This window comes from Hipposideros armiger, unplaced genomic scaffold (assembly GCF_001890085.2).
Source record: "Hipposideros armiger isolate ML-2016 unplaced genomic scaffold, ASM189008v1 scaffold_24, whole genome shotgun sequence".
Lineage (NCBI taxonomy): Eukaryota > Metazoa > Chordata > Mammalia > Chiroptera > Hipposideridae > Hipposideros > Hipposideros armiger.
In genome coordinates, this window is record NW_017731374.1 from 4,546,671 (window position 1) to 4,562,179 (window position 15,509).

At 39.4% G+C, this 15,509-nt stretch overlaps 1 protein-coding gene across 1 annotated transcript in view; it reads right to left on the bottom strand.

The window, feature by feature from the left end:
• Nucleotides 1–15,509, bottom strand: part of ECPAS (Ecm29 proteasome adaptor and scaffold) — a gene marked incomplete at its 5' end in the record, with an annotated part of 107,786 nt that overhangs the window by 31,409 nt on the left and 60,868 nt on the right. The window contains 7 exon segments of the mRNA XM_019635791.1: nt 3,576–3,699; nt 6,680–6,781; nt 8,776–8,948; nt 9,391–9,553; nt 11,576–11,710; nt 13,381–13,472; nt 13,904–14,123. Coding sequence (XP_019491336.1) covers nt 3,576–3,699; nt 6,680–6,781; nt 8,776–8,948; nt 9,391–9,553; nt 11,576–11,710; nt 13,381–13,472; nt 13,904–14,123 — 1,009 coding nt within the window.

Genomic DNA, 15,509 nt, shown 5'->3' on the forward strand with positions numbered 1-15,509 from the left:
GAAGAGGTTTCCCTGTACCCTCCCCACCCCCACTCCACAACCTCCCCCATCTCAAGTGACAACTTGAGTCTTCTAAATGCTCACATCAAAAACTCTAAAGTCATCCCCTAACTCCTCTGACACCTCACATCCAATCCAATAGGAAATCCCACTGGCCTTCCTTTCAAAGGTCTCACTACCTCCACACTACCACCTGGTACAAGCCCCCATCGCCTCTTGCCTGGAATTCTGCAGCAGCCTCCTAAGTGTTCTCCTTGCTCTGCCCTTGCCCAGTTCAGTCTACTTTCAACACAGTGCTAGAATGACGCTTTTAAAATGTAAGTCCGATCACGGCTCTCCTCAGTTCACAATCCTGCAATTGCTTCTCATCGAAGGCCTCACAATGGCCGGCAAGGCCCGCCGTGATCTGGCTCCCACTGCCCCCTGACTGCGTCGCTTACTCCTGGGTTCCTCACATGCTCTGGGCCAGTCGCACTGGCCTCAAACACATTCACGCTTCAGGGCCTTTATAACTGCTATAGCTTTGGTCTTGAATGCTCTTCCCCTAGAAATCTACACAGCTCACTCTCTCACTGGCTTCAGGTCCTCACTTTAAAGACACCTTCCTGAGAACAGGCGCCTGTGCACTCTAAATTACCATCCAAATTTTATCTACCTGCTTTACTCTTCTCCACAGCACTTACCACTTAGCATGCTGCATGTTTTCCCTTAACTTATTTTGCTTCCTGCCAGCTCCCCCAGTGCAATGCAAGCTCCACAAGAGCAAACTTTTCAGCTATTTGGATCATTCCTGCACCGCCAGCACCCAGAACACTACCTGGCTCAAACTAAGCACTCAATAAATATTTGCTGAACTAATTTACTACTTAACCCTTTTTGGCTATGAAAAAAATTTCACACGTACACTACTTTGTTTCCAGAGGAAATAAAGTCAGCTGTCAAAAGGGTCTTAAGAAATCACTATTTTAAGGAAAACAAAATTGCAGATTTATCCCTATGTGAAATGGAAAAGGTAAGAAAAACACCTTTTGATTATTTGTAAAATGAAAATAAAAACAACTACTACCTTGGAAACGACCTACTCTGCCCTCCTAATTAACGTCACCTTCACATCCAGAGCCTGAGCCCTCCTGCAAACATTTCTCAACCCTCCTTCTTGGTTCCTTCTCAGGCCTTCTTTTCTCGGTTTTCATTAACTTTGATCTCCTCCCTGGCCTCAATCTAGGGCCTTTTTCCTGCTCTGCCTTCACTGGGTTTAGGAAACTGGGTAGAAATAGTGTTACCATTAATCAAGGCAGGGAATAAAGAGGAACAATAGTTTTAAGGAATAAAGAAGGCAAACTGTTTAAGAGGATGAAAGGAGGAACAGAAGCTAATTTAAGATTTAGACAGAAATCTTGGTGCCTGTGGGGCCTCTGTGTGAAAATTCTAATAAATTATTGGCAATACAGCTCTGGAGAACAACACAATGGTTCCAAAACAGAGATACACATTTCCGGGTCATAAACATATACTGGAGAAAGCTATGGGTATGGAGGACCTGGGGTACCCTAACACCAGTGGGGAGTATGGAGGAGGAAGAGCCAGTGAGGAAGGAGAAAAGGTCAAAGGAAGAAACCCAGGAAAACAGTCTTTCAAAAACTAAGTAAAAAATGTTCTAAGAAAGTGTTGGGATACGCGAAAGGCCTGGGTGAAATTGAAACCCAGTAACTAAACGGAAAAAAGGGAGGATAGGTAAAATAAGATTTCAGAAAGCATGAAACAAGTAAGAGAGGAGGACCCTAAGAGAAAGAAGAGCTAGAACTGGACTCACAAAGACAGAAAAACGTCTGAAGAAGGTAGAGCCATACTAGTGGACATTCCATTCCCACTTACATGGGAACCCTGGATATATAAAGAGGTATTAGATGCTATTAGCTCCTCACTAATCACATGAATCTATTGGGTTGTCGGAAAAGTCATGACGTATTTTTTCTATGTTTTTCGTTGCAAAAATGCATCATGACTTTTCCGACAGCCCAATAGTTCTCAGAGTCAGACATATCCCTTCTTTTACTTCCCCATAATCACAAGTCTAGCTGCCTGCAGTTCTACCTGGGCAACATCAAGTCCTTATTAGATTCCCACAGTGTGCCAGGTACTGAGTTCCATGCTTGAGATACTAAGATGGCTAAGACCTAGGCCCTAACTGGCTCCTCAAACGCTGTTCCTTCTATTCAAAGCAAGGTTAGTACACGGTAACAAAAATATCCTAACAGTTGAGGAGCACTCCTTCGAGAATGACAAACAGAACACAGATGATCACAATTCAGGTCAAAGACTCCATCACCTGCTTCACCACAATATTTAATGTTTTCCTTTCCCTAAACACATGAAGATCAGAGAGCCTCAACACTGACAGACAATCTGAGCCTCTTTTGGACGAGCAAAAAGCCCAGCACGATCCAATCTTCCAAGAAAAGTCTGAGGCAACATAGAGGAAGTTCAGGAGTTTGAAGGCTGGCCTATGTACCCTGCTGTTAGCTTTCATTTCTTGAGTCACTAGGTAGAAATCCATGCCTCACAGCACATCTGCTCTCCAGTATGAGTGACCCCCTCCGACACCACCTCTCACGCAAGCTGAGAATTTCTACTTCCGGTTTGGTTGCTTATTTATCAACAATGGCCACTTCCCTTCCTGGAGTGTCTTCCTTCTATACACATTCCTCCTTACATTGCTTCATACGCTTTCAAAGAGAAAGCTCAGAGAATTGACTCTACTTGGTTTCCATCAAGCCACAGTTCCCCTAATTAGAGTGCAAGGAAAAGTTTGTTTTCTATTTCCTGTAAATCTCTTTACAGTAGCTAATGCAATACTAGGTGAACAAGGAAGTAGGTAATCACAGCAGTGCTAAATTTATAACACTAAGTATAATAACTAAATTAATGTATTCATGATAGAATGCAGTTCATAATGGACTCGTTACCATGAGAACATTCTTTTTAATTTAATTGCCTTAACTGAGAAAATAACATAAAAGCTTGGTGGTTTTCCTTTTGTTTCTAAAGACAGAAAATAAATTCTGGTTCAAATACTGAAATATATTTTCATTTCCAAATTCAAATCAAACCACAAGATATATGAAATCGTAGCATCTAGTCCACGTAATCAGAAACCGCGTGCTCCCACACCTGTGTGGTCACTAAAGGCCAGTGCACCTGGAGTCCAGAGGTACCTGCGTGAGCAGAGGACACTGAAGCTTCCTTGTGTGACAAAGGATTAGGGGACGTGACTTGGAAATTGCTATGCCTTGACTTATGAAACTGGCTCAATACACCAATATTCATGAAAAGAGCACAAATTTGAAGGTAACTCATAGCTAACCCCTGCTTGCTTGCCGAAGGACTAAAAACAAAGGTCTCATTCATTACATGCTCACCCTCCTTTAACCATTTTTCTTGACTGAACCAAACTGGTAAGACAGATATAAATATTTCAAAAAGAGTTAAAATGGAATGTAAAATCGTTTTCTTTTGCTTCAAATGTGATAAAGAGAATAGAATGACTAAAAATCGATTAGCTGAATATGTGGTACCAGGAGGAGGAGTATATTCTTCTTCAGTCACTAGCCAGGCGTCTCGGGCAGCCACGGAACTAGTTCCTATCGCAGCACTGGTAATGGCTTCACCAATAGTAAATTGAAGTTCTATCTGCTTGGCCTGCAATGAAGGAGACGAAAGCCATGAATCAGAGAGAATATTGCCCCAAAACATCCATTTTATGGAAAGACTGCTGAATAATACCTGGATTCTCAGCATGTTTTGTTTTCACGCTTCCACCTGATTGCTTTCAGCTAACTAGGTGGTTCAGAAATGAGGTAGGGTGAGGGAATGGAGATGGTAAGAATGACTTAAAGATCTTTATCAAAGTACATGTTGCACTCCTCACTCTCAAAAGGAAACCACTACACAATGATTTTTAATCTTTGGAAGCACAATTCCATTTACTTGGGAGGAAGGTCATGGACTTTGAAGCCAGACAGATCTCTGTGCAAATTCTATAATAGCTTTGTCTCCCACCAGCTGCATACCCTTATTTAAACTCTGAGTCTTAACTTCTTCGTATGTAATATGAGCATAATACCATCACCCATTTCATCAGAAAGCTTCTAGTGGATACCTGATTTGTAGTAGCTGCACAATAAATAGCACCCATTATAATTTATTAACAACTCTTCTTTCAATCTTAAATTACATGATACCTGTAAATTATTCTCAAATGGATCAGAAAAAATAAAAAATGACAAAACAAATGTGATAAAATGTTAAAATCTGGTAACTCTTGATAATGGGTACAAAGGAATTCTTTACACTAGTCTTACAACTGCACTATAAGTTTAAAATTGTTTCAAAAATCAAATGTTAGAAGAAGTCTACACAGTATATAGTCAAATTTTTAACAATTCCATTTAGAAATTTTGACACTCTTCACAAGTATGAATCACTGACTCAATACAGAACTGCACCTGTCTTAGTTCCCTATGAATTGGAAGAAATTTTAAGAAGGGGGAATAAGACGAGAATAAAAAACAGAAAGCGTGAAAGATATGGGAATATGGACCTTTTCAAGAACTCTATAAAGCATACAGACAACTAGCAGCTCCTAGTCTCAACCAACCAGAAGCTCTAGTCTTGATAAGGTGTCAAATGCTGATATCATGTGCTTTCCTATTCTGAGACAAAAAAGAATTTAAGGGCTCCTGTCCCCCAGTTTTCCTGGTCAACTGTTTCTTCGGCAACTCTAAGCTGAGAAAAAGGTTATTTCAACACAGAAAATCCTATATTAGAGATTCGTTTTATGTGCTTGCTTTTTACATTTCTTCTTGTTAATAACAACAAAGTTGGCATTACAAACAAAAAACAAACTCTCTTACACCATTTAAGAACGATACAATATCTAGACTGCTTCACAGGTATTCTAGAAATAAAGAGGGAATCAACAGAAGAACAAAAAATAGGCACATGGGGATTCATTATACTATTATCTCTCTACTTTTGTGTATGTTCGATATTTTCCATAATAAAAAAATTAAATTAAAAAAAACTGTAGGGGCAGCCGGTTAGCTCAGGTGATTAGAGCACAGGCTCATAACACCAAGGTTGCCAGTTCTATTCCCGCATCAGCCACTGAGTTGCGCCCTCCACAACTAGACTGAAACAACTACTTGACTTGGAGCTGATGGGTCCTGGAAAAACACTGTTCCCCAATTAATAAACAAAACCAAACAAAACAAACTTTAGAACTTTCAATAGCAAGTTAAGAATGTAGACAAAACTTCATTTATTTAAACAAAACTGGAAGAAACCCATCTCTCTCACAGATTTAAAAAAAGAAAAAAGGTAAAAAAGCAGACATCATAAGCTTTCCAAGTGGTTACAATGTCAGTGACATCCACAGAGAACCTGATATGAGCATAATTCACTATCAAAACAATTCACCATAAAACACTGATGAATTAAGAACCCAGAGCCCTGAACTGTGACACCAGCCCCATCACTGAGCTGCCTCAGTCCTCAGCCCCAACCCTCCTCCTGCCCACCCTTCGAAGCCCAGCAGCAACCTCACCTCCAAACAGCCTGCACCAACTCCCCCAGACAGAAGTGTCCTCCTTTGTGAGTCTACTGCCTTATATACAAATGGCGGTTCAGGTTCAGTTACTCTACCAGTGTTTCTTGAGGTCCTACCATTAACAATCACACTGCTAGGCACTGGTTCTATAACGCGGACCAAAACAGACTTTGCCTTCAGTCTAGTGGACAATTAGACACTGTGATAAACGCTATGAAGAAAAAATATGGAGTGTCATGACAGCACAAATAACCACAGAATCTAGTTTGAAGGGTCGCAGAAGGCTTTTCAAGGGGCTCAGCAACGACCCGAGAAAGAAGGAAATATGGGTCTTTCAAAAACTCAGAACAGGGCCGGCCGAGTGGCTCAGCTGGTTAAGAGCTACGCCCGCCCGCAACTAAGGTTGAACACGGCACCTTGAGCCGAGCAGCAGCGAGTTGCCAACCGGCGGCCGGATGGTGACTGGACTTGGAACTGAGCTAGCTGCACCCTCCACAACTAAGACTGAAGGACAACGACTTGGCTGTTCCCCTTCCCCAATTCCCCAACACTGCTCCCCTTCCCCAATTCCCCAATAAAATCTTTAAAGAAAAAGGTCAGAGCAAAGGAGGACGGAGTGGCTGGAGTACAAAAATGTGAATGACAAGCGTCAAGGCTGGCTCAGGGGCTAGATCGGGCTGTGCTGAGACACTTCTCAAAGTGGGCAGCAGCTGTCAAAGGGCAGGTCTCCTCCACTGCAGGGGCATTTATCTAGAGGACAGAAGCTAAGGCATCAGACACAAGAGCACAACTGGAATACCACATCCAGGTGACTGAGTCGGGTTCCCCTTTTACCCATACTGCACCGTACTTTACTCAAAATTCATGAGGAACAAACTTTTCCACATAAGTGATTTAGTCAGTGCTATGCCCACGACGGTGATGAGCCCAAGGCTGGCATTCAACAAGTTCTTAGTGAATAAATAAATAAAAGTTTAATTTAAAGTCTCACAGCATGCAATAGTCCAACTTGAAAAAAAAATAAAAAGCCTTTTGTTTGAATGGCTAACAATCAGATAACAATATAAATACCTCCACAGAGTCCATCAGGCCTTGCAGGAGGAGTTTCTGGTGAGGAAAATCTCCATCCCCGACTGGGAAATATCCCAGTGTTTGGATTGCTCGTTCTTTCATCTGGAAGAAGAGAGGATTTTTTGTTAAACAAAGTATATCACAGCTTTATCCCAGAACAATGTTTCCAAAATGAGATGACACGGAGGGGCAGTCTGTTTAACTAACACAGCAGTTTCGGTTTTTTTTAAAGTATCCAACTTTACAAGACATTGAAGGGAGAAAAACATAAAACTGAGTCCACAGCTACAAAAGAAGAAAGCAAAATGCCGTTAATTAGGTATTATTCTTCAAACTATAACCCTTAAAAATGGAGGTTCTGGACCCACAGGACCTAAGATCAAGTCACACAAACTGACCACTGCAGTGGCCGTTACAGGTGTGTGACCTTAGGCAAGTTACCTCACCAGGGACCCTATTTCTTCACCTGGAAAACACAGATGACAACTGTACCTACCTGACTCGACCTTTTGGAGGGTTCAATTAATGTATGTGAAGCATCCAGCATATGCCTGGTGCATCACAAGTGCTCAACAACGGCTGGTAACGATTATTTAGTTAATAATAACTAATGAAAACTACACTGTTGTGATCTCAGAAACTTTTAAACAGTAGTTAGATCAAGAATAAGAATTACAGGGCCGGCCGAGTGGCGCGATGGTTAAGAGCTGGCTTGGGATGCCAGAGGGCCCCGGTTCAGATCCCACATATGAGGGCCAGTGACACTGCCCTCTACAGCTAAGATGCTGAACAACAGCTCAACCTGGAGCTGGGCTGCCGTGAGTCGCTGGCGATGGCGTGGGCTGCAGTCCCTGTGGCAGTGGGTTGCCATGGGCTACCGTATGTAGCCAGCAGCCAGCGTGAGCGGCCAGCAGCCGCAGTGAGCGGCCGTCCAGAAGCCGGCGACTGATCTGCCTTGCCAGGGAGGAGCGCAATGATGGTGCCAACTTGGGCCAGTGAAGCAGCGTCCTCCACAACTAGATTGAAGAACAAAACGACAGCAACTTGTCTGTTCCCCTTCCCCTAATTTCCCAGTACTGTTCCCAACTCCCCAATTACCCAATAAAAATCTTTAAAAAAAAAAAAAAAAGAATAAGAATTACATGGTTACTGAACTTGTAATAAAATAATTTTTCTGTTGATTAAATCATCTCATACTTCAACACTGAGGAGCTGACCACAAAGAAAATGTTTTCAAGTCTATGAAAATTTTTATCTAGAACTAAAGAACTACAAATGTCCTTTCCCTCACAGATGACTCACACTGCTTAGTAATGCCCAGACATAAAACCAAACTGGCTGTAGAAGGTTAAAATTTAGATTTGGTCTGAAGTAACAAAAATCATAAAATTATTTAACACTTTATTATCCACCTTTTGCATGACAAAAGAATTACTTGATGCATTTAACACTTTAACCAATTCTTAATAGTTATGAGCCTAAATTGGAGTAACTGGGTCAAACGGTACACACGCAAATGTTATGCAAAAATCATCCCTAACTTGAAATTAAACAAATATTTGGTTGTCGGAAAAGTCATGACACATTTTTGCAATGAAAAACAGAAAAATACGTCATGACTTTTCCGACAACCCAATAGTCACCTTGACTTTCCTCCTCTTTATCATTCCTTTCCACATTAAATCCTTCCTCCAGCTGCAATGCCATCTATCCTCACTACTATTGTGTCATAAATATATGAGCAAAGATGTATATACAGACATACATACATAGGGTGCCAAAAAATGTATAGACACTTTAAGAAAATAAAAAACTGTATTAACTGTAATACTCAATATATACCAATAACAAAAGATGAATACAAGTCACTTTTGACTTCTGCAATTACAAGAGGTGCTCAAAGTGGTTACCATCAGCGTCCAGACATTCTGATTACAGCGAACTACTGCTTGAGCAACGTTGACCAAAGTGTCCACCTGTATACACTGTTTTGGCACCCCCAGTATATACATGCATATATATGCATATATACATACATAAACAGAGAGGGAAAAATAGAAATAATTTCAGAAGGGAAGGAAAAAGAAGAGACTTGCCTTATTTGTTTCTTTACTAGAGGGTATTCTGTTTAGTAAGCTTTCCACAAGATGTAATTTGGTGAAGCCAGACCCCTCACTGGGGATTGGGAGTGGGCCATTTCTGCCAATTTCACCCAGGGCTGTACAGGCAGCGATTGCCAGGAGTGGCGATGTGCTATCCAGAAACGATCCTGCAAGCACATTTAGACAAAACTGAGAATAAAATACTATTACCCCTGTAAACCAAAGCAACCAGCAATGTCCTCAAGGTTTTGTTAAAGACAACAAAACAAAATCGAAGTCTACAGTATCTTCTAAATAGATGATAATTTGTTATCGTTTACTCGGCAATAAAAATCATGGAAACAGGGCAGAGTAGTGTCCTTTTTTAATGTTTAAAGTTTTTCCCATAACAGAATCATATTATATAGAAAAATACAGGAAAAAATGTACAGAAAAAGAGTATTTGTATTGTTATTAAACACACAGAATTTATTTAGCATTGAATAAAGTTTATAAAAAGGACTGTGCCTTTAAAGTTCACTGCTGTAAAAAGAAAATGAAAATGCTATATTAAATTTTAACCTAATTAAAAAATTGCAACGTTCAAGTCAGCATGAACACACTAATTACCTATTGTTTCTGTGGCACTCTGGATGAGTTCCTCTTGTTCAGGCAGGAAATCAGCATTTGTCTCCAGGCCTTGTTGTTCTGCCATTCTCATTTTCTTTTTAGCCAAATATCTTCCTACTGTGAATCCCAATGCAAGCAAGGATCCATGCTGTATCTCTGGGCTCTGAGTGTAACAACACAATAGCATATGTTTCTGTCTCTCTCTCCCATGTGCAAGAATGCTCTGAAATAACTGTGTATTTATTAGTCTTCACTCCAACAAAACATAAGGCCAAAGAATAAAGTGATTGTTTGAAGTTCCCCTGGTTGCTAATGAATCAGGCTTAGGGATCAAGAGAAATTGACTTTCTAACACAGATAATTCTGAGAAGTTAAACTGAGTCTTGATTGACTTTAAGATTTAGATTCCTTAGTCCACTCCCACTCCAGCTCTGGGGGAGGTGATTGTCTTGCGTGCTCCTATAGCACCCAAACTTTCTTCTAGCTTACAGCACTTACATAACTACATTATATAATTTACAAGCATAATTTCTCCCTACTGCCAACCAAAAACATAAACAGACCCTATTTCTAATTGCTAAAACCTCCAAACACAAGGTAGGTAATGAAATATTTGAAAGCACATGGCTTGGACAGTGTTTTCTGATAGGGCATGCACAATGATAAATAAGCAGAAGTAGATGGGGAATGAACATTAACGGTGCACACTTGGATCTGGATGAAGCCATTTCTAAACATAATGACATTAGAGCTCACTCATGTCCGTCAATTTTGAAAAACAAACATACTTAAGGCATCTTTTCTCTGCTAATAGTATCTTTTTTCCTGGGTGTAATTATACGTATGTTTCAATAACAGTTGAAGGGTTTTACTTATGATGTGCAGATTTGATTATTTTGTGGTACTTTTGGAATTTTAAAAAGGTCCTTTTTCAAGAAAACAAGTTTCTCTGATGATATAAATCACATTAAAAAATTCTTACCTCTGTTGCTGTCTAGAAATTACATAATGAAACACAAAAAATTTTAATTTAAATTTTTTGCTACAGATGACATTTCTTCATTTTTACATTTGTAAAAGTAAAATTGAATTTTATCATCATAAATTAGTGTTTAAATATCTGTTTTTCTTAGGATACAAGGAAGTAAACCCAAACAAAAGTTCATGTGACTAAGTACTATTGATCATAGCAGATACTATTTTACGTGTTTCTATTTCTTGCTAATGAAGGCAGAACAAGACAGTGGCCTATTAATTTGAATTGAGTGGAAGGCCTTAAAGCTTTATTCCAAAACAATTCCTCAGGGACACCAGCTTTGGCTCCATCTTTCTTTTACCTGGCTTCACATATGAAACGGTAGTTTTACTGAATTAAAAAACAAGTGGTACACATTTTTATGACAGCAGCACAGGAATCTTGCCAATTAGCAATTGGATTCTGTGAAGATGAGATACTAGATTGTGTTGGGATGTGTGTGGGAACCTGGGCAGGGTTCCTTCAATTTGGCTGTGTGGATGAGACAAGCTCTAGATTAGAAAAGGCAGAACCTAGTGATGGAAAGGATGAATAATGTGGAAGTTGACAGTTTTCCTTGAACTCAACTACCAGAGTAAGTTGCCAGAATGTGACTGCTGAAGGACAAAAGGAAGTATGAAAACTAGAACAGACTTTAATCAAAGGACAACCAGAAGGACACAGTTAATATTGTGTCTTTGTAAATATTGTGTCTTTGAAGTATGGAGGTAAGATTGCCAAGTAATTGCTGGTAACGCATTTCAAGTGGCAGTTTTTTCACTCCTCAACCTACCATTCACATTAGGCATGTATCAGATGTTTCACTGAGTCTTAGAAAATAATTTTTTGTCCACTATAGATATTTTACATCATGTAAAACATAATAAATTGGTGTATATTTTTAAAATTAAAAAAAAAAGCAGCAGATGGGGAAGAAAAAAGGAACTAATATTTCTGAGCAACTAATACCTAAAACAGTGCCTATCAAACACAAGGCATTCAAATTTGTGGAATGAACTCACTCAATGTATTATCTATCTCATTAAATCTTTATAATCATAAAAGTTCACTTTACAAATGAGAACACAAAAACTAAAAATGCATTAGAAGCTTTTGTAAAACTCTTAATATCGCCCACAAAAAAGAATGAAGATCAAACTGGTAACATACATGATTATCTTTCGTAGTCTTTACAAGCTGTTCTATCATTGACTTCAACTCATTTCCTGACACTGTAGAGACCACCACAGAATAAAACAATGCTGCCAGCTCACGCATCTCTTCTTTACTGCTATTCATCAGACTCTGGGCAACGTAGAAAGAGAAACATATACATGATATGTAATCATCCTCCTGCTGATAACATCTAACATTTAAAATTAAAAGAATAAATGATATTGTTCAATCTATTGGTATCTGTGAGAAAAGAACACAAGCTACACTGAAAAATAAAAATTAAGTTATATACCAAAATCTTCTGTGCATTTCCATCAAGGATACAAAGTATAGACAAATGGAATTAATACACAGATGATCTAAAACAGAAGTCAACAAATGTTTTCTGCAAAGGGCCAAATAGGCCCTGTGGGCCATGTGGTCTCTGTCACAATTCTATTTTGCCACTGATGTGAAAAAGCAGCCACAGACAATAGATAAACAAATGGGTCTGTGTTCCAGTGAAACTTTATGGACACTCTAATTCTCAAATGTCAGAAAACGTTATTCACCCTTTGATATTTTTTCAACCATTTAAAAGTGTAAAAACCATTCTTAGCTTGCAGGCCTCTATCTACAAGATCAAAAGTCAAAAACTCTCACATCATTTTAAAATCAGCAAATATTCACAAAGAATTAAAACCTTTTTAAACTAGAAGCAATTTCATGAGAGGTTTTCCAGAAAAGTGCAAAACTCATAGCTCTTGGTAAGTTACATTCATGTTTTCACACATAAAGAGATAATCTGTACATTTTACCATGATTCAAGTAGCATTTTCAAAAAAAATAAAAAAATACACAATAAACAAAAACTGCATTATGGAACACAAGAGATATAGAAAACTGTATGGGCCATACCTGCACTAAAAAAAGTATTCACTGTTTAACTGAAATTGAAATTCGAATGTAACTGAGCATCATGTATTTAGACTTGGTAAATCGAGCAACCCTTTTGGTGTGACCACGGGACAAGCACACTCTTACGTGGCTGGTGGGAGTATAAATGGTACCACTCTATGGAGGATGTGCACTGCTTATCAAAATTGGAAAAGCATGCGTCCTCAGTTCCCCTTCCAGGGAGTGCATCTAAAAAATATACTTCCTCATCTTCAAAATGATGAACTGTTCATTGCGGCAGACCGGTAGTACCTAAATGACCATCAGTTTTCCATACAAAGGAAAACAATGAAGCTATTCAAACTAAGCGAATGTTTTCTCTGTAGTTATATAGGAATACCTCCACGTTCTTGTACTAAGTGAAAGTAGTAAGGTATAAAATAGTGTGAAAACTGTGCTACCTTTTGTGTGAAAGAAGGGAAAAAAATAAAAAATTATTTTTTTCTTGTGTATATATGCATAAATAAACTCAAGAAGATATACCATATATGAATAAGTGATGACCTAGGCATATATGCCAGGTGAGAGAGGAAGATGCAAGAAGTTGGGGGATTTGGTGAGGTGGGAGATGGCTATAGAAAAATGACATTTTACATATTTTTTTCTTTAAACTATACAAATCTATTAAACTCTTAAAACAGAAAAATAATTATATTTTACTCATATGCCTCTTAATTCATCTCCCTCTCACTAGATTGGACCACTGAGACACACTGACCTACATGCTTCTCAGGAAGCGTGATGATGAGTTTTCAAAATGACCTAAAGGCAGAACAGGTCATAGCAACACTGGTAGGAAGACAAAATCATAAGGCTAAAGCTTAAAATACACAGAATCAAAGAGCAATATGCACAGAAAATACCTTTATCCATTCTGTTTTGTCTACAAATTTGGTAGCCAACTTTTCCGGATACACTGAGACAGCTTCCAAGAGACAGTACATGACTGGCAAACCTAAAAAATAAAAAATTCAGAACCATTTAATTTCAAAAGAGGTTATACACATACAGAGATCACTAAATTCCTTAAAGGATAAGGCTACCACTTCAGGAAGCATTCCCCAGTTGTACAAAACAAAAATAAACCTAAATACAGTATGTGATTCAATACAGCAAATTTACAGACTACTTGTCTATAAAAAGATGCCCTGTTCTTCACACCCACTTCCAAGGTAAAAATATATTATCTATTAATACCATTTCTTTCTGAAAAGACAAACAGTATATCAAGGATGAATCAGATAAGTTTAGAAGAGAAACAAAGGCTCATGTTCAGTTACAGTAGTGAAGAGAGAAAATAATTTTGCTACCAATTCTCAACTGAGTTTAACGTTAAATTTTTGCTGAAGTGCTTTAATATCTGTCCTCAGCATCACGACCTCCTACCTCCAACGCCGGCGAGCAGCTGCTGCAGCAGGCCAATGTAGATCTGAACAGGGTTGGTTTCTCCACTCTTGGAAGAAGAGGAAGTCGCCTGGTTGCCTGACATTAAAGTTCGTATGTAGCGTCCAATGGCTGGGGCGTGATCTTGCATATCAGCCAAACTCTGAGAAGTGGGCACCACTCCTGCACTGTGAGCTAGGCACATTCGTAAGTACAGAACTATCTAAAAACAGGAAGAATAAGAACACCAGATACATTTCTCAAAAAATCAATGTGGGAGAATGTTCTTCAAAGTGACAGTTTCTGCAACACAAGAATTTGAGAAAATGGGTTCAAATCATCTACACAACAGTAGATACAAAGCCATAAAAACCCGATACAAGCTGGTTACTAAGGAGTCCTCTGGAAGCTCTTTCTTGATAGCTAACATAGGTGAGGCAGTAATTACGTTGTGAGTATTCTCACTCACTCTGAACGAGATTCTCTCTTCTTATTTAAGTAATACAAGTCAGTGAACTAAACAAAAGAATTTCCCTTGGTAAATGGTAAACGGATCTCACTCTCCAATCTTCAAAAACTAGATGACCCAAAAAACCTCAACATATTGGATAAGGGGGGTGAAATTCAGTACATTAATAACATAGTCAGACTTAGCTAAACTTGGCAAGTTTGCAGTTTGACTCACCGCATAGCTCACTATCTAGCCACCTGTAATCAGACTTAGTTTGTTTGCAGTTTGATCCATCCTGATATTCATCTGTTTTCTTCTTGTTTCTCCCCTCACTGATTAACTGAAGAACTCTGTTTGTTCTTTTTTCTCAAGTAAACCCATACCTTGTTAACAACAACCTAACCTGGAAAACAGCAATTTCTTAATCTTCAGGTGCCCAGACACCAGACACTGGAATCCAATTTACAACTCCCTTGCAGTATTTACTAGTGACACATTCAAGTCCCAGGCTGCTATGGCCGAGTCCAAGTCCAGAGTCCAGAGATAATATCATCTCCAAACAGACCAGATCCCAGGAAGGATGTCAGCCCTCAAACCTGCCTGACCGACTCCCCCTTTCCTATGTAAGAAAAAGCTAACCTGAACTTAGGGGCAGCTGTCCACTCTGACTCTGGACTCTGCCCCAGCGACCGCCCTGCCCCACCCCCGCCGGTGTTTCTCTCCTTACTACCCGAGGCAGCCATCATCTTTGGACACTGCCATGGGCATTTCCTCTCTGCCCTAACTTTAATAAAACCTTTCTTCACTCTCCCACTTTACAGAGTCTGTGAATGCTTTCACCTTTTGCGAATGACCAGGGGTTAATTCCACGCCACGACATTGATGGCTTTGAAATTCCAATCTAATTTGCTATAAAATCCCAACAGTAATCAATGCAGAGCATCTACTTCTTTTCGGAGAAATCTCACTGAGATACATGTATTTAAAAACTCCACTACAGGGCTGGCCGAGTGGCTCAGTTGGTTAAGAGCTCGCTCAAGAGTTTGAGCTCTCAGCAACAGCAGTTCGATTCCCGGCCTGACCTGAGCAGCCGCTGAGCTGCCAACAGGTGGCAGGATGGCTCAGCTTAAAAAAAAAAAAAAAAAAAAAAAAAAAAAA